Source organism: Electrophorus electricus, chromosome 2 (assembly GCF_013358815.1).
Source record: "Electrophorus electricus isolate fEleEle1 chromosome 2, fEleEle1.pri, whole genome shotgun sequence".
Lineage (NCBI taxonomy): Eukaryota > Metazoa > Chordata > Actinopteri > Gymnotiformes > Gymnotidae > Electrophorus > Electrophorus electricus.
In genome coordinates, this window is record NC_049536.1 from 4,560,720 (window position 1) to 4,586,448 (window position 25,729).

At 45.9% G+C, this 25,729-nt stretch overlaps 1 protein-coding gene across 1 annotated transcript in view; it reads left to right on the top strand.

Moving 5' to 3' along the window:
- The first annotated feature begins 842 nt into the window (after positions 1 to 842).
- Positions 843 to 25,729, top strand: part of ldlrad3 (low density lipoprotein receptor class A domain containing 3) — a 53,863-nt gene continuing 28,976 nt past the window's right edge. The window contains exons 1-2 of the mRNA XM_035520653.1: positions 843 to 1,099; positions 20,694 to 20,840. Coding sequence (XP_035376546.1) covers positions 1,048 to 1,099; positions 20,694 to 20,840 — 199 coding nt within the window. The 5' untranslated portion in view covers positions 843 to 1,047. The remainder of the gene's footprint in view (positions 1,100 to 20,693; positions 20,841 to 25,729) is intronic.

Sequence of the window (25,729 nt, forward strand, 5' to 3'; positions counted from 1 at the left end):
CCTGGTGTGTCTCACCAGCTGTGCAAGGTTTGGCGTTCTGTCTGTGTGGAGTGGGTATTGGCTCTGGAGAAGATGGCGTTAACGCGGAGTGCAGCTCTAGGGCAGTTTAAAGCCAGTTTTAAAGGCTCTGTATTCCACCAGCCATGTGGCGGTAGCGAGAGCGTGCTGGTGTCCCCACGGATCAGTGCATCGTTTACTCTGATGGTGCACTCAGCAGCCTGGAGAAGGGATTCAAGGCTATCATGTCCTCGGATAAAGGCTCGAACGGCTGGCGTCCGTGAGCCTCAGTGACTTCGTTAGAGCCGTATGGGTGGCAGCTAATTGTTGGGATGGTGGCAGGCAAAACTGTGTGGATTTAGAGTGTGGGCCAGTTGGGACTGCATTCGCCATGCCCTTCTCTGCAGACCTTTAAATGTTTTAAACTAAATGTTGTAAATGTTTGGTAAATGGTTGATTTAGTCTAGTCATGTCTTTTTCTCATTTACCAATGTGTAGAAATGTGTTCTTGTCAATTAGTTACCCTCCTCCCATTTCCCAGGTAGGCTCTGGTCCTTTTCGTTTGTTTGTTGACGTTGAGTCTTTTTAAAGACTGTGCTTTTTGCAATAAAGATTAAGCAGTGTGTCGTTACTTTGTTCTTCCGCTGCATTTTACGGTAAGTAGTCAATAATAAAACAGTACTATATAATAAACAGTCAAGATCCGATTTTCTACTCTAGACTACGACTGCAGTCTGTGTGCGGACACGGTACCCTGTCGTGTTCCTCTGCTGTGCGGACAAGTCTCCGCCTCTCGCTGTGTGAACCCGATACCCAGCGCAGCTCTGCCTCCGCTCCGCCCGCCCCTTCCGCGGCCTTGCTCTGCGCGGCTGTCCCTGAGAGCTCACCTTCCTCCGAGTCAGAAAACTTTGCCTGCAGGGGGGAAAGGGGAACCGCGGAGAGAAAAGGCGCACAGGCAAGGCAGTAGTGGGGAATCGCGGAACTTTAACCTCACCCCGAGTGTTGGCCCACAGCGGGGTGAACCCAGGGCAGGCCGACAAAGACATTAGGATGTGGGTCTGGTACCTCTTGCTCGGTTCGGGAACGGGCACCAGCTCGGTTGGTAAGTTGACCTGCTAAATCTTCGTAGGCCACATGTTGTTTTGAGTGTTGTTCTGTAGCAACATCCCTTTCGCGGCTGCTCAAAAGAAGAAACTCGTTGTCCGATCCCACACAATGTTGCACTTTTACATCGCTTATAGTAGCGTTATATGTTCGCTGATGTAGCGATGCAAATCTGCAGCGTTTTAAACTCGGAGCGCTAATATTTTGTTTGAGAGCGTCTCTACGTTGTGGTGGACCTTTCAGCGCTGTTGAAGTTCCCACGTTTTTAAAATGTAACGTTGCGTAAAGCGGTTTGGTAATTATTTACGGAACTTCGGCTGTATGGTGGCTCTCCAAATGGTGAGGTTTTCGGTGAGCAGTGCAGAGACGGAGCAGAGACGGGACAGACACCGGGCAGAGCCGTGGCCACGCACCGGAGACATGACTGATCCGTGACAAGTGGAACCTCTATACAGAAATACGCTTCACTATCCAAGCTCATGCATGTTGAATATCACTTGACTTTATTGTGGATGTTGATCTCGTTCAAAGGCTCGCTCGACTTCGACCCTGTTGCGTGCCGTTTGGGGTTTTATAGACGGGGAGTTTGCCCGTTTGACTTGCGTAGATGTGGCAACAGCTGTCTGTTTCCTGGCCGTGATAAACAGCGATCCACGTGGCTTTGAGGACCTCAAGCCTGCAGTGAATCGCTGATCATTTCAACGCGTTTATGAACGTCAAAACGAGAACCCCTTTAAGCGACCCTGTGATTTAGAGATGATTGTGTGGGTTGTGCCACTCACTAGTGCTTGGGACTATGGTCTCTCCGTGCTACACACATACACACTCTTCAGTGCCACTCACTAGTGCTTGGGGCTATGGTCTCTCTTCAGTACCACTCACTAGTGCTTGGGGCTATGGTCTCTCTTCAGTGCCACTCACTAGTGCTTGGGGCTATGGTCTCTCTTCAGTGCCACTCACTAGTGCTTGGGGCTATGGTCTCTCCGTGGTATTCTTCAGCCACATACATTCTCCCAGTGTTATCAAACCATAACCGTAAACCACGGAGCAGAGCCAGGGTGTTCTCACTTGAGCATGTTACAATAGCTTTGCCATGTGTTTGTTCAAGGTCATTTGCACACTAGCTGGTTAATTGTGAGATCATCTAGTAACAATATTAAGAATCTTATCAAAATAAGTATTAGCAAAGGACACTGTGTACTATAAACTACATTAACTGAGTGACCAGTAGTAGTTTGCTACCCTGAATGCTTTGGCAGCAGAGAGTAGCTTTAAAATGAGCTGGATTTTGCATGCTATATTTGTAAAGACAAGGCTTGTGTTTTACTGGTATGTTCATTAATGACATAGGTTGATTAAACTGTCAAAATTAAGATATATATATAATAGTAATAATGGTTACACAGTTCATCCACATTTTACCTTGCATTTCATTGTGTATGTACAAAATCCCTGTTGACTAATGTGAAGGTAGACTGGAGCCTTATAAGGTTAGTCTTGATTCCAGCTCGGGTTTGAGTTTCACTGACATCTTGACCTCCTCCATTTTAATTGTGTAATTGAATGAAATAGAATCGAATTGATTCTAAACAGCATGTTTGGTTAAAGAAATCCAAAACCATTTGTTTGACAGCACTAGAACTGTCCCTGTTTAGTACTGCTAGGGAGGCTTTATACTGTCTGTATACTGAGGCTAGTGTAAGGTGTGGATTAAGGATGATATTTGGCTCTGTGCAGTGGTTGGGGCACATATGACATGAGCTCAGGACTCGATGCACTTCGATGATAGAATAAGTCAATAGTGTTTTGTCGATCCTGACCTTCCAACATTTGAAAGACGCTTAAATTGTTTGACAGCTTCTCCAGTATTGGGTGTTTGCATGCCTCATGGGTTCTTAATGGCATTTAGGTCAGAGGACTGAGATGTGCACTGCAGTTGGTCAGTGAGTCGTTTGTGTGGATTTAGAGGTATAGTTTGGATCGCTGAGCTGCTGGAAGTGTCATCCCCAGCTCAGTCTTGGCGGTCTGCTGGCGGAGGCAGCTTAGTGTCATTCTAAGCTGTCTTGGAATGTGAGGTCTTGATGTGTCCTAACAAACGTACCAGTGTCTTTGGAAGAAAATAAGTCCCACATCACCAGAGATCTGCCACCATACTTCTCACTAGCTATTAATCGCTTACATTCTCTGACATGGCCCACTGTCAGTAGCTAGTAGTATTTTTTAATTGCGTGACTTTGACTATTTTTGTTTATTCAGTCTAATGGGTGTCGGGTGTATGATTCCAAAAAGCTCTATTTTTGTCCTGTATGATAACAGAACTAGTGAATTTGAGGTGCATACATTTGTGATTTGGCAACAGCAGAGACCTTTTTACTGGCAAGCTTTTCAAACAGTTTGTTGGCATGGGGATGATATCAAATTCTAGTTTGATAGTTGTCAACTTGTGATCTTAAGGAAAAAGCTCTGCCTCTAAAACCATCTTGGGGTGTGGAAATACAAGTGTGTCTTCTTACAGGCATCATTAAAGCTTCAAGTGTCTGGCATTTCTTAATTGCTGCCTTAGGATTGAAAATAGACCGGGCGGAAATGTTTTCTGAGCAGTGCCTGGTTTTTAGTCAACGACCGTTTGTTTAATTTCATTTGTGTTTCCTCTGGTCTAACCCTTGTTGATGTGTGAATAAGAAAATTTAGTGTTAAGGTATTTAAAGAGCCAATTCCATGCAGTCAGGGATGTAATGATTTTAGTTATAAATGATATCCCTCCCTGCTGAATTCTTCTTCAACATTGCCATGTGCTGCACTGGGTAACATGCTAAGAGTCTTCCATCCCTCAGTAAACAGTTTGCTCTTGCCTGTGTATTTGAAGGGCTGAATGCGATTAGCCAAACCTGTCCACGAGAGATGAAAACTGAGATGTTGGATTGAATCACTGACCTTCCTGTCAGTGGATGGCCTTTGTATTAACGTGGTCATGTTAGGTTTCCCCTCATTATGGCTCTCGCATTGTGAGGCCAGTCGGTGGGCTTTTAGCTGACAGTTGGAGGAAAGTTAGTAAGGAGAATCAAAATGGCCCAGTAAACACTGTATTTAGATTGGTTCACCCTGCGCGCACAACCACCAAGGAAAAATCTGTTTGGCTGTTCATATTCTGTAAAATATAGATTTTAGTTATTCAATTCACACTGACAGACTGCAGATCGAGACAAGCAGATCTGATTGGGAAACGTGTAGCTTGTTGTTTTTATTATGAAAATTATTGTTGGGTTACTTCATCTTGTGTGTGTGCACTCTGCTTATTGATGGCTTCCTATCGCCTACATGCTCTGATGTGTCCCGGCGTGACTAGGTTAAATAAGACATTTAGCATACTAACAGTAACCAGTGTATTTGATTGTAAGTGCACGGAATCAGCAAGCTCGTGTTCTCAAGGGTCTTGCCCTCTGTTCTATAATGAATAATATCCACAGAGTGCTGTAGAGAAAAGATGAAAAGAAGCAATGGAATCTTTTCTCAGTTGCTCAATTAAATCCAAATCAATGTGCAGTACAGCCTCAACTCTTGCGATGTATATTAATGTGTCATTGATGTGTTGCACAAGCCCATGGAAGTGATGGCAAACGAGAGGAGATTAAAGCAGGGATCTAAGGGTAGAAAAACGCCACAAGCTTGAAAGGGCAGACCTTTAAGGCTGACAGGAGGGTAGGCTCAAGAAATCGACCCAGGCCAGGGTAGCCCCCACTAATTGCCTAAAGATGTCCAAGTTCTCAACACCCTTTCAATCGAGCAGACGGGGTCGTTCTGCTGTTCTGAGATCAGTCTCGTGTTGGCGACTACAGCTGTTAAGGTGAGGAGGAGACGAGTGCGATGCTATCCTGAATCGGTGTGAAAGGGCAGCTGAAAACGTCTGCCCAAGATGCTTAAACGTGAACTTTCATCCAGTTGGAGCCAGTTGTGCAGATTCATAGGATGGCTTCCGCTTACCGTGTAAGATATATAAATAAAAACTCTGCATGAAGCTAGTTCTTCTTCACACTATCTACAGAGCCCATGCAAGATTAGAGACTTCCAGTTATGTGACCTTGAACATTAAACATAGTATTGGCTCTGCTGTGGATTTTAGGAGTTCTTTGAAGTTGCCTTAGATAAAGTTCTGTTTGGCAGCTCTGCCACTTGGCTGAATCACTTCTTGTTGTTTTGACACTCTAAAAGGACATTTCAAGTTTTTGGGCTTCCCTCCGTAGTAATGGAGTCCATGAGCTGTGCACGCAGGCTCCAGCTGTGTGCCTCAGCTTCACGAATAGCTGAAGGCAGAACCCAGGCCTCTCCTTTCTGCACAAATGTAGCATGCACGACCATGGACTTGCAGCATACTGTGGATGCAAACAGTACATGCTAGTCCTTCCCGCTGCGGTGGTTGGCTCGTGGTCTTTACATCCTTCCTTGTGGCCCATTAGCTCAGGGGTGTGTGTGTGTGTGTGTGTGTGTGTGTGTGTGTGTGTGTGTGTGTGTGTGTGTGTGTGTGTGTGTGTGTGTGTGTGTGTGTGTGTGTGTGGCGCATGTGATTAGGAGTTGAATCGACATTTTTCCAGCAATGAACAGCATGTGTGGGATACGTTGGGACTTTTCTTTCATTGCTGCTGCCCTGCAAATGGTTTTTACCGAGAGTTAGAACGGCGATTGAACCGTTCTGTCTTTTCCCGCCTTCCCTATTTATAATTTATCCCGAGTATGCCAGCAGCCCACAAGCTGTGTGTGACAGTTGGGAGTTGTCAGTGCCCGAAAACGGAGTCCAAACCGATTCCAGATAGGAATCGCCTAGTTCCCCCACCGCATGTGCAGACATGTGGGAGCCGTTTCAAATCCTACTGTCCTACTCTGCGTACCGAGGGAGCGGGCGAGAGGTGAACAGGCAGGTTAACTCTAGTAAGGATGCTGTCCACTTGTTTGCTGAAATAAAAGCACTTCAGCGACTGTTTCAAAATGGAGATTTTTGTTGAGTGTTCAGCATGTATTGAGTGGGACTGAGAGTGGGAAATCTTGTTGCTTTTTGCGAGTAAAATAGCTTCATATAGCTGAACTTATTAATGTGTCTGAAGGTGTCGTTTATTTGAACTTTTGCCCTTATAAACCACTACGTCAGTGCATTGCACAGTATTGTGGTGAAGAGGTACTTAACAAAATTAATATTATGAGTGCCATCATAGTGCATGACCTCAAATGAGGCTTTGTTGCTGCTATTACTTCAATTAATACGTTCAAAATATGTGGAGCCAATTAGGAAGCACCTCATTTTCCTCTGCTGAAGGCCTTTTGTGTTGTGCTTCTAACGTGGTACTGAATGTTGGTTCTTGGATTCATTTCAGAAGTATTCTCTGACAGAAAACTGCTGCTTTATTGGGAACTCTGTATATTCTGACCATCTACTACAATAACAGAATTTATAGTCAGGCTGACAGTTATTTAGCCCAGCATTGTACATACCACCTGGGCGAGCTCCACTACTGCATAAAAAGTGGATTGAGTTCCGCAGTTACCTGCAGGCACTACATTGTTATGGCAGCAAAGTGTCCATGCTCTGCTTAATGGAGTCATTTCCCATTCTTAGCAAAAGCCTCTTTGCTGTATGTATCTAAGATCAGGCTTTCCATGCCCAGCTCTAAATATTTAACTATTTCTAAAGAAACTGCCAAACTGCTCCGCGATTCAGCTTTATCAGCCGCTGACTTCTGGGTGCATTGTAATCTCCTTTTGGAGGCGAACCAGGGAGGCTACTGCGCCGGAGCAAAAATTCTAATCCTGCTGGCTTTTTCTAGACTGGGTGTCATGAGGTGAAATGAAATGTAAAGGCAGTGTTAATTTTTTTTAATGCCGATTCTGCTGTCGGCCGCATCCAGGCGCATCAACAAAGCCAGCTCACTGAATCTGACCGTTCTCTCTCTCTCTCTCTCTCTCTCTCTCTCTCTCTCTCTCTCTCTCTCTCTCTCACTTTTGTTTCATATTTACAGCCACACACTATGAATTACAAGGCTGTTCTTTTGATGTATACCCACTCATTAAATCATGTGTTTGGGATGGGCTTTAGCTTTTCTCTGGGTCAGAGATTCATCTAATGCCACCAGTGAAATGAGGGTCCTGACTGGAAGAGAGAAGGAGAGAGATGCTAATTGAGTTTTTCTCTGCTGTGCATTAATGAGAATCCTCAGTTCTGAATCATTAGCATACAAGCACTCAGTATTCAAACTGGGGATATTCAAGTTAGTGTGGCAGAGAAGCCGCATGCCTTTTTTTTTTTTTTTTTTTAAATGTGGTGCTAAATGCGCATATGTAATGAGATTGAGATATTATGCATGACAAATCACTTGCAGAACATTGTCATCAGGCACCTTGAGTTTTGCAAGACTGCAGGAAAATGTTTATTTTGAATTGAATGTAATGGCGTCTGGCTGGTTGTGTTGCCTGCCATGGCTTCAGAGTCCTCATTTTTATAGTCAGTCAGAACAAAGCAAAGATGTCCATTCGAATAAATGCCTTACACATGTTCTGTATCAGGTAGAAGTCTATTAACAAAATACCTGAGGTTGTTCATTTATTTAAACCTTTCCACAGTTCTTCACTAAAACCTTCCTTTGACCTTCTCCTCTGGCCTTTAACTCTCCTCCTGATTCCTAACCACTAATGAGGTGTAATGGAGTCAGACTGTTTCAGTATCCCAAACAAAAGGACCAGTCATAGATTTTCATTTGGGATGGTGTTGCAGTTCGTGCTTGTCTTGGAGGGGGTTGAATCGTGCACCTCGGCCGCCCCTCACCCTGTTCCGCTGGGACCGCTGGTCTCAGTGACGCTAGTGAAGAGAAACGAGGCGTACCTTGCAACAAGCGATCACGTCCCTCCAGCGTTCCTCCAAAGCGGCTGTCTCGCTGTACTCTGCCACGCGGATGTGACAGGCTGGCTAGGTGGAGAGCAGAGAGCCCCCGGCAGACGAGCCGGGAACAGGCTGGTGAGTCAGGAGGATTGGGTCAGGAGGGCCGGACAAAACGACGGCCGGATATACTGGCGGAGTCGGAGGGACGTGGTCCGTATTAACAGTCCGGCGCGGAAGCGAGACCTGCTGGCCGCTTGATCTGGTTCGCGCTTTGCTTTAATGTCACATATAGTTCACAAAGAGAGCTTAACGTGCAAACTGCTCCAGTCCGGCACCTCGTTAGACTGCGGTATATGTAACACTTCTGATTATGGCTGTCTAAAAGCACTGCTCAGCAGTGCAGAGATGCAGCTTGCGGGACCTGACTTCATTGTCGTCCTAGCTGGTATGCCTGTGATGGGGGACAGCCCTGTTACTGGTAGATCGCTGTAAGCTAACTAAAGAGAGAATTAGATGAGTAGTGCTGTGTAATGGGAAATGAGCCCGCTGTATAATTGGGTAGTGGCTGCACGTTAATTGAAATATAAACAAGGAAGGGTAAACAGTTGTTTGTGTTGTGTGCCAGAAACATTTTAAAACTTTGCCCTGTAACAGCTTTATAACTGTTTTCATTTATGTCTATGAAAAAAAACAAGTGTTCAAACTAAATCTATAACAAAAGCATATATTTCTGCAGTCGTCTAAAGGCTCTGGTGAAACAGTGGTTGCCCACAGAAACACTGAGAAATGCCACTGACAGACCAACTAGATCTTCCCAATTACAGCATCGCCATGACAACATAATGCTTTTGCTTCAAAGAGGGAGAGAGGCCAATGTCTGACTGCTGTGCTTTGGGACTGATTAATTCCCACTGCAACTCACTTCTGGTAAACTGATCCGGAATCTGATCCGTTCACCGGGTGTTCATTTTCACCATGACGAGAGTACATGCGAAAATGATCCTTGATCAGTGGAAAATGATCATGTTTACCGGTTATGAGGAGTGCGTACAGGGGACATATGAAGCTTTGGGATTTGGACTGAAATAAGCGGCTTCTTTCCTGGTCTGTGGTGGTGGCAGGAACTGTACTCCCATGCCTGTGCGTACAACACAGCCGGGCGCTGCCTGAGAAAGCTGTGTTCCTGAACTCGTGTGACCTCTGGGGTGGGGTGGGGCGCCAATGAACGACAAGGGATGATTCACTGTAGTTTATGCGTTGCTGAAGTCACTGATGAGACATCTGATGAGAGTTTGGACACCTGTGGCTGGAATGCTAATGCTCGAGAGCAGCAGTTTTGGTTAAGGCTACACAGTACGCGTTAAACATAATCACAGTATTGGACTTTACAATACTCGTATTGCACAGGGGTGAAATATGTAAATGAGTCCTACTAGGAAGTAATCATTTTTGTTTATTGTATGCAGTAAGTATCTCAACCAACTTCAGACATTCTTGATGAATTTTTTGTGTTTTTGCTGAGTCAGGTTCTTCGTTTTATCTAATAAACACAAATCTTTTTTCTTTTTTTTGTCAGAATAATGCAGTTCACACTTTAAGCATGTAACATATTTAAGTGTGCTTTCTACTATATAGCATAGTAATATTTTAATCAAAGTAAATGTAAATGTTGTCTCTGTATCATGCAGCAATTCTTTTTAACTTTTTAATTTTTTAAACTTAATCTTCTAAACTGTTTAATCCGATTCAGGGTCGTGGCAGGCCGGAGCCTGTCCTGTCAGCGCAGGTCCAGGTGCATGTCCAGGGTTGGTTCCCACCTGGACAGGGCTGCAGTCTGTCTATCACTTAACGGGATTCTTTTATACATGCAGCAGTATACGCCCAGTCGGTGTTATTTTCGGTGCATTTCTTGGTCAAGAGGCTCTACTTTGTTTGCGCACCAATGAAATTCAATGCATTAGCCTCATGAAATGAATTCATCCTGCTTCATCCTCAGGGAACTCGATGACCTTCACTGCCATTCCCACAATCAAGTTCAAACAATGAAATGCAGGCAGTTGGTGATGCAGCAGTTCTGGGAGGAGACACGTCGAATGAAGACGTAGCAGGGAAAGAAAGCGGGAAACACCTGCCGTCTGCCAGGTCTAACTCAGACGCGGTGAAACGCCCCTCATCCTCTTCCTCATCCGTATTCAGACGAGCAGATCAAAGGCTGTCATTCCCGCACCCGGCGGAATGACACTGCTGGCTCCTGGCCAACGCACATCATATGCGCCGCTCCTGCTGCAGGTTGACACAGAGGGCCTTGCACCGCCGTTTGGAACTCATTACCCGAATGGAGTCACGTGATTAGAGACGCACAAAAAAAATTAAAGGGAGAGTCACAGAGCTGACGGTCTGCTGTTTGTAGGAGAATAATAAAAACAAACCAAAAAACATTCGTTCTCCTTCGCTCTTCGTTTTTAATAACTTTTTAGTTTACTAGCACACAAACACATGCATCCTGTCAGAACATGACCTCTCACATGTAGCACGTGTTGTATTGTCCATTGTATTGTTCATTCTCAAGGCCGTGACAAGATATGGATCTTTGTGTCCAATCGGAGAAATGCTTATGGCCACACTTGGAAGCACCATCCTCATTCATCAATCACACACAAACACACACACACACACACACACACACACACACAGGTTCTCGGAGCGTTAGTCAGACCCTGGATGAGAGGATTCACTGGATTGTTTCGGTGTTTACTGGGCCGTCACACCAGCTCCCGGCGCATCACTGCACCATGAGGCCTGTAAACACTCCTGACAGACATTTACCCTCCAGCAGCCTCTGCTTCCAGCTGCTGGTGGGCGAGTGGAATGGATGTGCCCGTCTTTGCATCCCAGCTGCACAAAGACAAATAAAAAGCTCATTTCCATGCAGTATGTGGTGCTTAATGGCAACATGCGAATGTGGCAGTAGATTGAATGGATCTGAGTTATGCCCTCTGGCAGGCTTCATCTAGCCAACCTCCCTCTCCCTCTCTCGTGCTCGCCCAGGGTAACAAGGTAATCCCAGGGTAACAAGAAGAGCTTTGACGCTTTCTAAAAACGGTCTGTGTTGCGGGCATGTGTAGTTTGGCACTTTCTCTCGAATACAGTATGTGGACACACAATGCATCTTTCCAGTGTAATCTTTATTGCAGCCCACAGCACCATCACTCGAGCACGGCTATAAGAAATGGAAGGATTTTTTTCAATTCCATGTTCTTATCTGCCTCGATGCCACGTCCTCCATTTATACGTGTGAGGAGCATGGAATCGCATCACGTTGACGCCTCCGTGGTGAAGCTGTGCGTTTTGGGTGAAGTGCCGGCATGGAGATGTCCGCTGTGGGATCCTTGTAACGCATGTTAATGACCCTTCATAACCTCAGGAACTACAGGACGTTACTAATAGGGTACTGAAGCTTTATGTATGTAATTACTCAGAATTGAACGTGGCCGTGTTGTACAGTACGGCTGACCTCCTGGTTGGGTATGGGCTGCGGTAAGCTGCAGTAGCAGAAATATAACATCATTTTATCATTGTATGTACTGTATGCCTGCTTCTCGCTGTGGTCAGTGTAAATTGGTTGGTACTGCTGGACGCATTGCGGAGACTGTTCAGAGCCTCAGAACAGAAGAAACGGCTGCAATTAGACCTAAATGTAATGCAGGGATATAATTGATATCAATTGACAGTCATTTAAACCTTGAAATCATTTTTAAACAACCATTAAGCTTTTGTGGTTACAAATTATTTTATCAAACGACACGGCTGTTTCCTCCACTAATTTACAATGGCAAGTTAAGGAGATGATGTTCTTACTTCATGGTTTGACAGATTAATCATTGTGATGGGGAATTTGCATTATGCATCACTGTTTTCTCATATATATGAAAATAAACAAGCAGCTTCAGCCTTGGGGAGGTGGGATCCGGTCAACTGTGTCCAATTAAACAGCACAGGGACTTGATATGGGGGCTGGTCCTTCTTGACAAGCTCTGAAGTGACCAAGGTCGGTTATTCTGGCATGCCAACCCGGAGGCAGCGGCGCCGCTCGCCATGCGCAGACGGTACCGTAGACGTGTGCGCGTCACTTCGAGTTTACCCAGCATGCCATACTGAAGGACATCCACAGGTGTAGCGCAATAGAGAGACACGGGTGATGAACTTGAAAGCGCACCTGCTGTGATGGTGTGATGCTGGATGCTTGGCTCCTCCCATGGAAGGTCTTTGTTTTTTCACACACACTCTCTCTCTCTCTTTCTTTCTCGCTTGCTCGCGCGCCCACATACACTTACCCACACACACATGCCCTTTTCAGAGAGTGCCACGATCCAGCTGTAACATTTAATAATTCACCATTTTAAACAACATGGAAGCTTCTAATGGGTTTTCGTAGTCTCCCTCTTGGCTGTCTGTGGCCTATTGTGCAGTGGCCAGGTCTTTTTGGAAAGGCCAATATTTACATATGATCCAAAGATACACCCTGCTGATTGTTTGTTTTCTTAATATTTTAAACTCACTGTCTCTAAGCATTTTTATTAATTTGATGCTCTGTTGGGAAGCCAGCCGATGGAGACACCATTTACTCTAGCCTTGGGTATGTGATGGCGAGATCAAAGAGAAAAGGATTAGTAATTTGAGCCCATTATGGTTAAAAGTGTGTGTGGGTGAAAGAGTGCATGAGTGTATATGGGTGAAAGAGTGTGTGGGAGTGTGTGTGTATGTGGGTGTGTGTCTGCACAGATATAGGCTTAGCAGTTATTCAACCAGCAAGACCACATGGAAGGTCTCGAACAAATTGCTTTAAATCACAAGTCTATGCGAAACAATGTGTCTCTGCACTGCACCGGGCAGTAACGAGTCCATGGCATGCAACCTGTTCGTTTGTATACGCAGCCTTTGCAGGCTTATGCAGAAAGCGCAGCATTTTAAAACGCATTCGAGGGTTTTTTTGGGGGGGGGTGTTTGTATAATGCTCTATATCGAAGTGTGTCTGGCGTTGATTTGTATGTCAGCTGTACTGTAACCGGACTCGGAGGTTTAGAAATTCGCATTCACAGATTGAGCTAGTTCGCGCTTGGCTAGCAAAGCCGCAAGCCCGCGAGCAGCGAGAGGGCTGCAGCTTGGCTTTTGTCGCTAATCTTCTCTGCCACACGCTCCGAGCCCCCGGACGCTATTCAGATGTTTCACCAAATCATGCAAGCAAATTACAACTCGCGATGGCCTGCCTTTTGTGTGGAGACGAAACGAAGAAGAGAGCAGTGAAGTTTTAAAGGGGAAACGGGCTGTTTGTGCGTTTGGACCAAGAACCGGTCGTTTTGGTTTTTTTGTCCTCAGAACACTGGGCGGAGTCTTCTGAAAATAATGTTTTTGTTTGTTTGTTTTTTTTAAATGTTTTGTCTTAGCCCTCACTGTAATAAGAGTGTACATATTCTTGAATTAAGTATTTTTTAAATCGGGAGTTATTTTCCTCTGCGCGCAGTAGGACAGTGATGCCTGATACAGCTGTACTGTGTCTCCCATTGACATGAGGGAGATGCTTCCTGCTGTCTACCATGCTACAGCCGACCAATCCCAGCAGTACCCTTCACCTGCCGCGGCTCTCGTTAGCCACGACTCCTGTCGGCGCGGCACCCTGCTCTCCTTCTGCCTCCACACCCCGAGCTTCCGTCCGTGCCCAGGACCTGTCCTGGGCTGCCGGAGCCATTAAAAAGCGCCGTAATTGGAAAATGACTTTCCCTTGCCAGGGTGTGAAAGTGGCTCATTTGCCTTCTGAGCTCATCACAACTGAAGGAGCCCAAGGGGCTTGTCTGTATTGATCCACCTCTCTTTTTGCTCTATGACTGTCAGAACAACAAGGCCCCCCCCCCCCCCGCATTACAGTGACTGCCGAGAAGAAGCCCAATCTTTCCTTTCCTACCTGATTTCCCATCTTCTGTGGGGAGCCCTGTGTGTGTGTGTGTGTGTGTGTGTGTGTGTGTGTGTGTGTGTGTGTGCGCGCGCAAAGACCTTGCAGTGTTTGATGAAGAATGTTCAGTCTGCGGGTCCTGTAGTGAGCTGGGGATTGTGAGTTCCTCATCAGTCATGCACTTTGATCCCAGTCAATAACTGACCTGTACTAGAGTTCTTGGATGTGTGCCAGGATGCATCAACCAGGGGCCAGGTAGTGAAGGGACGCACTTTAAAGCCTTACACATGAAACGGCATTGAGAATGTAGCTTAATGTGGCTTATAGTTGGCAGTGTTTTAGAACTTTTTACACCTTTTTACGCCATTGTTTACCTGCAAAAGAAGAGTGAAACGCTAAATATCTCCCTTTCTTCCCTCCCCTGGATATTCCCGCTGGTGTAAGTAAAGGTCACGTCTCCGTTTATATGTGTGCGTGTGTGCACAGGCATATTTATTAATGATGATAATCACGTGTAGGTGCGGTTTGCACATGTAGGGTGTGTTTCTGTGTATAGACACGCTCAGAATACTCAGTTACATTAGTGAGGGAATTAAATGACTGCGTGCAGATGTGTCCAGGTTAGCCGTGCAGACCCTTAGTGTTAATTTGCCAGGCAGGAGCCGACGTTTGCTCAGCCGAGCTGGAACGGCGGCTGTCAAGGACCCCTCCGCCTGTCTCACGGCTGGGCTGCTCCACTGCATTGAACTGTGACTGCCGCGCTGCTAGGCGTGTGAGGATTGTAGCGAGACAGGGTCAACTGATCCATGGCATCGATCTGACGCCCCGCGTCTGGGAAATGCGAGCCGGCTGAAGCGTGGCATCTGTGCGTCTCGGAGTGCCATAGTGAAAATGCCAAGGCCTGTCAGGAGGGCCAGCCTTGTCACGCAGGCATGCGAGCCGTGCAGATCCAAACGAGCCCCCTCTGACCTCGCTGCACATTGTGGAGTGTAAATTTTAATTTAATGTTGCTGATTTCGTGCAAGGCATTTATGTTCTGGTGTCTGTGTTCTTGTGCTAACAGGTGTCACCTGTAGGCCTCTGAGCATTCAGAAATTTGCGATCGTGGTTATAAATTGCTAAGCAAGCGCGGCAGTTGGTGTTGGAGTCGAGGTGCTTGAGTTGGGCTTCCACTGCACATCTGTTCTCATCGGGCTGCTGAAAAGCGCTTGGAGCGTTTGTGACCCTGCGGGTGTGACTGCATGACGCTTGCATGAGATCACAGCATCCTCGGCACGCACAACAGTTCGGGTTTGAACTGAGTTTGTCAACTAATTTGTCCTCCATAATAAACAGTAGATTGAAGTAAGGTTCACAAACACACGTTGACAACAGACACACGCGCAGCCTCCGGTTCTTCTCACGGTGTCTGGATGAGAGGGCTGCAGAGATGCGATGGTGTAGAAAGGAGAGCTCGGTATGGGGGCCAGCTCAGTCTGGGAAAAGAAGACTGACTCCAGGGTTATTGTTAAAGGCTTTAGTGGGAGTCTGACATTTTACTCCAGCTTCCTCCAGCGCTTGGAGCAGTGAACCTCATAGTGCTGTTTTTTGCTCACATGATTGTGTGTGGTGTGTGTGTGTGTGAAATGGGGGGGGGGGGGGAGACACAAGCATGCACCGGTGTTTGTGTGGGTAGGAGTGTGGGTTTGTGTTTGCACATTGCGTAACACCACTTTGTAGTCATATGGACAGCAGATACTTTTGGAGCTGTTTTTGCCTCAGATGTTCTTGTGGCGTAACCACACAGCGTTTGTCTTTCTGCTCTTTCTATAAAAGCCCTTTCAATACAGCTATGGCGGAACATGCCCTCTGGGCATCTAAAATCTCTTCAGTTGTTTATATACTGCTTCAAAATTAACTTGGCCATGCACAGTGATACAGGGCAAGACTCAGGAACTGAAATCCTTATTTTAGCCAGTGCAGAGGATCTCCACAGGTGGACTCAGATCCCAGTGAAGTCAGTATGCAGCAGTCCTGCTTTCTGTGTTGGGGAAGGATTTGGGCAGAGCTCTGATGTTTCTGCTGCCTTATGGGCCAATAGGGTGAACTTTACTCAGATCAGTCAATGCTTCTCTTCTCACTCTTCCACCCTCTCTTTAACTAGGTAGTAGTTAGTCTGTTGCTCTCTCTGTACTCTAAACCATTTTATTTAGGAATGCATGGTTTGTTCCAAAATTGTCCTGGTTCTTCAACATTTGACACGGACCTTAATGTGGGTGACGTCCAAGCCGTCATGATTCCCTTCGTGCTCATGTTTCATAGGTAGGAAAATTGTAACATTAGGAGTCTTGCCCAAGGACCCTTATTGACATTTGTAGTTTTTTTCCTGACTCACAGCTCAAAAACTGAATTTATTTATTTTGTTCATTTATATTTCCTAAAATAAACTGGTTTCATGTCCTAGAACCTCAGAAGCACTTTTCTTGCATAGCTGATGAAGGACATCTGTCTGTCCAAAACATTCTGTTTCCCTGGTAACCTTATGTACTGTACTGAAATTTTTGACTATTTTTACATTGCTTACACACTACAGTTACTCCCTGGAGAAAATGCTTGTCTCACCCTTCCAGTCATATCTGGTCATATCTTTTTTTTTTTTTCCTTGCTGTTCTTCAGCATGGCCTTCTTCTGGGCTGAGATTGGCATTGTCATTCCTGGGATCTGTTGGAGCCAATTCTTCAGATTAGAGGTCACAGTCCCAAGTGCCTCTATCACCACTGGGACGTCAGTGGTGTTAACCTTCCACATTCTCTCTGTCTCCTTTCCAGTCCTTGGCATTTTTCCAACTTTTCCCATGCTTTTAGATGTTTCTGTCACTTGGGACTGCCACATCTATTACTGCTGTGGTTTTCTACATCATATCTACTATCACAATGTCTAGTTGGTTTGCCACTACTTGTTTATCTGTCTGGATCTACAGGTACCCACCGGATCTTAGCCTCGCATATGTTCCTGTATATGATTTCGGCCACTTGGTTGTGTCTTTCAGTTTATTCTTTCCCTGCCAGCATCTTGCACCCTGTTATGAAGGGCTGGATTGTCTCAGAAGTCCCTTTGCACAGTCTGCATCTTGGGTCTTGTCTGGTAGGATACATCCCTGCTTTAATTTATGTAGTGCTTAGTGCTAGGTATTGTGCTAACATGCTGTACCATAATACCATGCTGTAGGTATTGTGCTACCATGCTGCTGTCCTTCGGTCCTGCTATCGGTAGGATTTTCTCATGTGTGCCAAGATGCATCAACCTCTGCCAACTCTCAGTGGTATCTTCCCAGCCTTGGCACCTCATCTGCGTCCATGGCAACTATGCCCCACGCATGTCTGAAGTACTCACTCTGACGTTCATCCCTGGGGGCTGTAGATTTGATGCATTTGTGTTTGTTTTGTGTGTCACCTTGGGTGGAGTGCTCCGTGCATTGTGATGACGCCTTGATGTCGGCAAATTCCAGCTCTTCTCTAGGCTAGTTTATTGTGTTGCTGGGTATCTCATGACTCATACATGTTTATGGCTTTGATCTTATTGTTCTCATTAAACTGGCTCTTGAGGACCTGCCTTAGCTTATGGAGGTACTTGGATGTTCTTCTCTGTTTCTGTCTCATGTTTTCTGTGTAATTGCAGAATCTCCTGGTATTTGTAGATGTCCTCCAGCTCTATTATATGACCTTGTGGAAGTTCAATTCCTTCTGTACTGATGACTTTTCCTCTTTTTACTGTCAACTGACCACACCTCTCCAGCCCAAATAACATTCCTATATCCTTGCTGTAGATCCTGGTTGGGTGACTCAGTGAGTAGATGGCCCTTTCCATCTTGGCATAGAGCATGATGCCATCAATGGACAGGAGGGGGCTGATGGTACTTTCACGCCTGGATCTGTACCCATACCCACTCTTCCGGTTTCAGGCCTATGCGAAACATCAGTTGGGACAGCGAATCTTATTTGATATATATCACATTTTATGGTCATCTGAGCAATTGGCCTATAGTCAGATTCTGGTAAAGAGGTTTTGGTGTCTGTGGTATTTTGTATGCGTGTCCAATTAAGTGACCGTTAAGTGTTTTACCATTTCCAAAGAGCAATCCAAACCAAAGGTACACTGAATGAAGTGTAAATCCAGTCAAAGTGAAGAGGAAAGGTGAAAGGAAATTATTAAAACTTTTTTTCTTTTTCTTTTTTTAACCATGGCAGGGTAGAGTTTTTCTACCCCACAAATGGGGTGGACTTGGTCTCCAACAATGTTTGAATAGGTGGTACATACCACAGTAACATCCACATGAATGCCTGGGCCAAAGGTTGCCTAAGCGAACATTGCCCAGAGCATCACACTGCCTTCATTGGCGTGTCTTTTACCTGATGCCGTCTCTTCCCCAGGTAAGTGTCTGAGTGACGCACATGCACCTGGCCATCTACATGATATAAAAGAAAACATGATTCATCAGCGCAGACCGCCTTTTTTCAAAGCCCCTTAGTCCATAGCATGCTCACTTGCTTGTTGTAGATACTTTTGGAGGTGGACAGAGGTCAGCATGGGCACTCTGAATGCTCTGTGGTTATGCAGCCCCGCATACAACAAGCTGCGATGCACTTTGTGCTCTGACCCCTTTCTGTTATAGCCAGTGTTAACTTTTCCAGCAATTTGTGCTACATGAGCTCTTTGGAATTGGACCAGACAGGCTAGCCTTCTCTCCCCTCACGCATCTCCTGAGCCTTGGATACCCATGACCATATCACCGATGAACATTCCAGGGAGTGTCTGCAGAGTAGTAAAAGATGTAGAGGTAGTCAGAATTACACTGAGGAACACATCCTGTTTCTCTGGAAACCTTGTTTCAGATAGGTCCTTCATTAACTGTGCAAGCAATGTATATAGGCCTTATTCAACCTGCGGCATGAAGCTACCCAGCTAATGCCACTCAGTAGAGAAAAAAATATTTTTGTTCAAGTTCAACACTAGACTAGGAGTCTGTATATGTTCATGTGAAGGCTGTTTCTTTGATCACCTAGCCGTGACTATAGCCCACACATCAATCTGTTCTGACTACCATTGAACCTGCTGAACTTACATATGGCTCATTATTGTGCCCCTAGCAACTTGCAGTCCTGTTGTGATTGGCTGGTTGGCGGCCACTAATGTTTCTGTCCAGGTAACCTCGAGAGAGAGAGAGAGCAAGTCTGACTAAAAAAAAAGTTACCATAGACTTCTGAATCAGAAACTTTTCCCACAGACAACCTCATTTGACCCGCACGGGTTTGGAAAGTCTTCATATTGGCTGACTGATATGGCGTGCGTGTGTGGGTGGGTGTGTGCACTGTTTATGAGGGGATGGTGCAGGCATAAAACAGCCATCAGAAGAGCGTATGAGAGCTGGGCACTGGTTCTGAGCATCTCCAGGTGCTTCATAAATGGAACATTTCAGAAATGGCAATTAGATTGGCCACGTATAAAAAGGTTTCGCAGCAGGTGCTTGCATGTTTCTCCTCGCCATCTTGCTCGGTCTTGCTCAGTCTCGCATGGCCTTAGCTTTATTGCACAGAACATGAGATGGCCTTGTCTCAGACCATGTGGGGCACCTGTTTAGAGTTCAGGGCTTGGGGAGGAAGCCTGCTGTCCTCGGGTGTGGTGCCTGCCTGCTCAGTTCATCCTGTCCCAATGGCTTTGCAATATTCATGCGAAATCTGCAGGTAATTGTATTTGTGTAACCAGCATGGCTTTCACAGGCATAAAAGACCCACTAACAATGATCTGGTCCTTTATACATTCTTGTATATTGTGAAAGTATAGTTGGCTGATTACCTCATGCTTTGGACCATATTCCCCAGAGTAACCCAGGCTGTCTCTGACCATATAGGCTGGGGATTGCAACATGCAGCACAGGGGAAAAATGCTTGAAGCAAGAATGCAATGTATTTGCAGTGCAGTATATTTATATATTTACACTTAAATGTTTCCACCTTACTGTGTATTTTTAAGGATATTTTCATGGTTCAGTCTCAATTTACAATATAGCTACAGTACGTGGCCATTCCTGTGTCCCAGTACTCCGTCATACTTTGTCACAAATGATTTTTGTCATGGTGTCTTCGCTTCAGCTGGCCGGTCCTCCACAAAACCTGTCCTCTCATCCTCAGGCCAGCACAAGGGACAGGATGCAAATTGGCATGGCTGGCTAGTGATAGTTCTCTATCTTGTAATTAAAACTGATATATTTAGTTAGGAATTGGGAGATGTTCATGATCAAAATCCTGCAGGGAGAAATCAGACACGATTTTATCTGCCTGCTTGAAGTGAGCAAAATAACTTGCACTTGTGCTTTCGCCAAGAGCAGGTCCGCGGAGCCGATTGCGCAGGCGCGGTTTTAGCAAAAACGGGTTCAAAAATACCGTCGTATAGGCGGATTTTAAATGTCACAGCCCCTGTTGTGCCGTCGGAGGCGGATTTATTTCTGTCCACCAACTTAACAAATGGCAATAAATTCCCACACGACCTGCGAATTTAGTAAAATGCGGCATGAGGTGGCTTTAGCGGCCCAGTGCAGCCACGGAATTGGAGCCCATAAAGTTTAAAGATGTTATTTTATAATATGTTCACTAAATATTTCCCATGAGTTGGGAGTTTAGCATTTAGCAGTAAAATAGATGACCATAAAGTAACATTTCAAACATCACCTGAGTTGTGGATTAATGTAATGTTATGGCATCATGACTGTGTAAAACTCACTCTGGTGTCTTTTTTGTTTGTTTACAGAGAGCCAGTTACTTCCCGGGAATAACTTCACCACTGAGTGCAACATCCCGGGAAACTTCATGTGTGGGAATGGGTTGTGTATCCCTGGAAATTGGCAGTGCGATGGTGTTCCTGACTGTTTCGACAAGAGCGATGAGAAGGGTTGTTGTAAGTCACCAATATCTTTCTGCCAAGATTAGCAGTCAGTGTAAATGTCTAGAGCTGAGGCACATTCACTGATCTCAGAATAGTACATGCACATTGCAGAATGGAGCACTAGTACTGTAATGTAACAGTAATATCAGAAAGCACAGGCTGCCCCAGGCAAAATGTTTGCTTTGATCTCGCTTGCCCCCCCCCTCCTCCCTCTCTCCCTCTCTCCCTCTCTCTCTCTCTCTCTCTCTCTCTCTCTCTCTCTCTCTCTCTCTCTCCCCCCCCCCCCCCATTACTGCTCGTCAGGTGAGATGGGAATGTTGATTAGGCGTCACTGTGTGTTTTTGCTATGCTGATATGTAGCCGTCCCCTTTTGGAAAGCCCCTGACCTGCTGCATCGCCTTCTTTCTGACACGGGTTTCTCATAGATGCACCCTCCAAAGCAGAACCCTTTCAAAAGGTGTTTTTTTTGTTTGTTTTTTAATTAAAACCTGTTTTTAATTAAATGGCGCTGGGGAGAGTGGCGTGGGTCTGAGCCAAACCCCAGACGGACCCCACACCGCTTGCTGAGACCGGGTGATGCCTGTGGGGAGCCTCGTGTGCTGCAGTTTCTTGCAGCCTTCCTCCACCCTCCATCTCCCCCTCTCCTTCTCGGTCTCTAGAACCCTGAAGAGTCTCCATCTCGCTGCACAGAGAGGTTGGACTGCTCTCTCCAGAGTGTTGGCAAACCATGCAAAGTGGGGCCCTGAATGTCCAAGTGGCACACAGCAACACTTAATGAGTGTGTACTATTTCCTCCACACCCTGGCTTTGTTTGCAGGGACAGCGCCTACTCGGCTCCATAGTTAGACCAGCGGCCCCCTGTGGTCTGGGCCCCATGGGCCCTCCAGCGCTGGCCGCGCCTGGTTGGCTCGAGCCACTTCACTGGGAGACCCTCCTGTGCCGATGCTGTAGCTCTGGGCAGTTTGCGTTCCTGTCCTACTTATGATTGCAAAAAAACCTGCAAAGATGGGCGGTGTACTCCGCCTGCCTGATGTAGTTATTTAGCCATCAAGCCACAGATTAAGGATGAAGTGTGAAGAATTTTCTCTCTCTGTTCAGCTGTTCTTTCCAGTCTCCTCTCAGGCCTAATCCTAACTGAGTCCAGGATATTGCATTGATTATTATATCTTCCCTCCCTGCTTCCTTCAAATACATTATTAGATGCTCAGCATCCCAAGTGAATGCCTCCCTAACCCCTTTTCAGAAGGATCTCCATTGCAAAGACAGCACAGGGACAGCTGGAGCAGTGTGCTCAGTATAGAACAGTTCTGACTGCCTGTCGCCGTGTGACTGCTACTGACGTGACGTTTTGTGACGGTCAGGTCTCTGGACACAGCCAAAAGACCTGGTTGACTTTATCCATTCCTTTCGACGCACTTTACTGCACTTTTACCGCACTTTTAATCCTTTCACCCCAGCGGCTCGCCCTTTGGGGAATTCTACTGGCCTGCCCTGGTTGGATTTCTAGCGTGGCTGTTTGTTTGCGAATGATTAAGGCATAAGAGGTGCACAAAATGCAAAACGGAATATGATCATTCAGTGCAGGGATGGAGAACAAGTTGGGCAGAAGGAACAGAAGATCATGTTTTGTTCTGAAATTAGCAGAGGCTCCTCGTGTGAAGGTGTTTGTGTAATGAAAATACAGAGTTCATTCCTGACAGGCAGCGAGAACACTGGGAGGGCTGGTGCCTGGTCAGTGGCCCACATCTTCGTCCCCTCACCACAGGAAGGCATCATTAGCCGCACGGACAGATGAGGAAAGCCGTTCACACAAATTGGGATATTTATGCAAAGCTGAGAGAAAAGGTCGAGTCCAATCGAAGACTACTGTGCCTCTCTAATAAGGGTTTGTTTTTTTGGAATAACACTGCCAAAGATGAATGTGCTGTATCGCAGGTACCTTGGTGCGGCTGAATGACTTGGGAGTGTTTGAAACGCACATAGTGCCTGTTATTGGAACCCTTTTAAAGGAATAAAATAAATGACATATTAATTTTTACACTCACTGTGGTGTATTTTGCCAAAATAACTAAATCTGGACTTGGGCTGGGTTGGATTAGCTCAGGCTGGATTAAGGCTGGGTTACCAGTTGGGTTAGGCTTCGACTGCGGCTGGGCGGGTGCTGTGCTGATGAGCAGTACCGGAGTCAACTGCAGGATTGGAGACACTTTGTGAGGTTTGGGGCATCCTGTCCTTGAAAGATACTCAGGAGTTTAGTTTGAGGCAGTTAGAAGCTAATAAATTAGAGATCCTGGCCTGCCTGCCAATTAACTATAGGAAAAGTATAATATTTTCTGCATGGTTAACCCTCTGCAAAGCTAATAGGCTTCCCAAGTCATCCTGTTTTGTTGGCTGTATGTTGTCCTTTAGCAGCATTTCCAAGGTAACCACTTCTGAAAGTGACACAGAAAGCAGTGGTTTGTGGAGGTGGTTGTTTTTTTTTCTTAGCATTTCAGTAAACAACCCCCCCCCCCCCCCCCCCCACACACACACTTATCAAATTTAAGGGTGGTTCTTAAATTTGATAAGTGTGACCCAGACTTCGTTCTGATAGACCAAAGTCTGGCTGGACTACCTTTCGCTGGCCTTTACGTCCCCGTCATGCCCATGTCGATATAGATGACTGATGCACGTAAACGGCTGGTGTGTGTGTGTGTGTGTGTGTGTGTGTGTGTGTGTGATTGTGCTTTTGCAGCCGTTTCAGTATGGGCCTCCATTAGGCCAGGAGATGCCGAGGGTACGCTGGTAGACGGCGAGTGCGAGCGCCTGTAGAGCAGCGTCGTTGCCGTGGCGCTCACGTCCACGTACCAGAGCAGCAGGAATCCGCTCTGCTCTTGCCGCCTGCATCTCCTTTGGCTCAGAGCAGCAGGTTTAAGACTTCACCCTCGAGAGCATCTAATAAACCTGAGCTGCCCTGTTTTTTATGGCGTTCGTGTGTTCCTCACCCCGTCTGCTTTCAGCCCAGGTGGGTCTCCTAAGAGACGGCCCTGCGGAGGAAGACGTCTCTGCCTGCCGGACAAGGCTTCGTCCTTTCTGTTGGTTTGGGGTTTTTTAATTTTTTTTTAAATTTTAATTCTTTTTTTTTTTGTCCTCAAGCAGGAAGGTCGTTACTAAAGCAGGTTTTAAACGCCGCGTGCTCTGTCACTGATCCAGGACCAGGCGGCCATCATAAAAACCATAGACTTATTTAAACGCCAGCGTGAACCATAGGCTTTACTATACTTTTCCACTGTGGAGTCACTCTAGCACATGGCAACCATCCGCACTAGTTTCTGGGATAAAGCGTTAAAGCCTGTGTCTCATTATGATTTCTGACGAGTTGCTACGCCAGTGACGAAGGTCATATTTAATTACATCTCGGAAGATAATGGCCTATATTTTACATCTGTGATGATTTTTTTATGCTTTGTACTTTTATGTTTTATGCTTTTTTCAATTTATGCCTCACATTAATAGCAGTATTTTAGCACTTGTGTGTATCAATTCCAGTTAGTATTCCCTTAGCAGCATGTGAGGTCTTTTTAAAGGACGTGGCTGAGGATTGAGGCGTGCTCCTGTGGTCGGTCAGCTCGGGTCAGCGGGGCGGTGTGCCTGCCTCAGAATGGAGGAAGGGTTGGATCCCAGAGATGGAAAGATCCGGATGCTTATCTCACTCAGTGACTGATTAATCCCAGTATCTCTGGAACTCCAAACTGAAAGGGAAGCACACAAGCAACACACCCCTTCAAACCTCACAGTCTTCCAAGGAACCTGCGATGTTCCTGTCTCTCGTTAATCTTATTTAAGGTCACGTTTTATTGTAGCGGACGTATTCAGTTTAAAAGGAGCAGATTAATGGTACGCTATAACAATCTGCCTTTCATTATGACTAAACGCCATTAATCCTGTTTGATATTTCCCTTATGCATGCACTGCGAGCAGAGTCATGTGTATAGTGGTGGATGGATGTTAATATTACACTGAAAACTGCTGCAGAAGTAACCAGTTGCTTTATGAGGCTTTGGGATTTCCATTATCATATAAGAGTCTGGTTAGTGTCTTGTAAAATCCATACCTCATGAATTTTTCATATCAATTAAGGTTCGTTCCCAGAAGTACAATGTGTCTGTGCGCGTCTTTGTGCATTTGAATGTCTGCACGTATCCATCTGTGCATCCGTGCCCCTCCCTCAGTGTGAGTCCTTCTGTGTGACTTGGTAGCGCCTCTGTTTCTCAGTTAGACCCTCAGCAGGACCAGTGTAGTGAGCTGCAAGTGTGCTCGTTCTGTGTAACGGGGCAATACTTGGCCCAGACTCCAGCTTGGCTCTTTTTCCAGTGCTTTGTTTGGTTGGGTTTGCTCTGCCTGGTGTCCCGTTCCACCAAGCTAAGATGAGGAGGAGTGGTCCCACTGTAGCTTTGTGTTCCGCTGCCGTGGTAACGAGCACACGCCCCGAGCAAGGAGCAGGGTTGGCTGAATAGAAGAAGGGGCAGACCGCCTGAAGGCACTGGAAAATCACCAGTGAAAAACGTGCATCTTCCACGCTTAAGCATGGCTTTCTTTTGTCACTGCTGAAGCTCTTATTCTGATGCTCTGTGTGTTTCAGTGAGAACTTTAAAATGAGAATTTCCAAAACGGCTCTTAGAATAAGCATGTATTATTACTTTAGCATTTATTATTACAGTAGAACAGCCCTTTAGCTCTCTATTGTTGTAGTCCTGTCCAGTTAGTCATTGGATAAGTGGCATGTTAATCAGTGTTGTATTGCAAAAGAAAGAGATTTTCACATCTCTAAGCACAAGACTGTTAACTTGGAGAGGAATTTTCTGAGTATTCTTTTGTATGTGGATATGCTGGAAAAAAAAGTATCTTGAGGAGGGAGCATA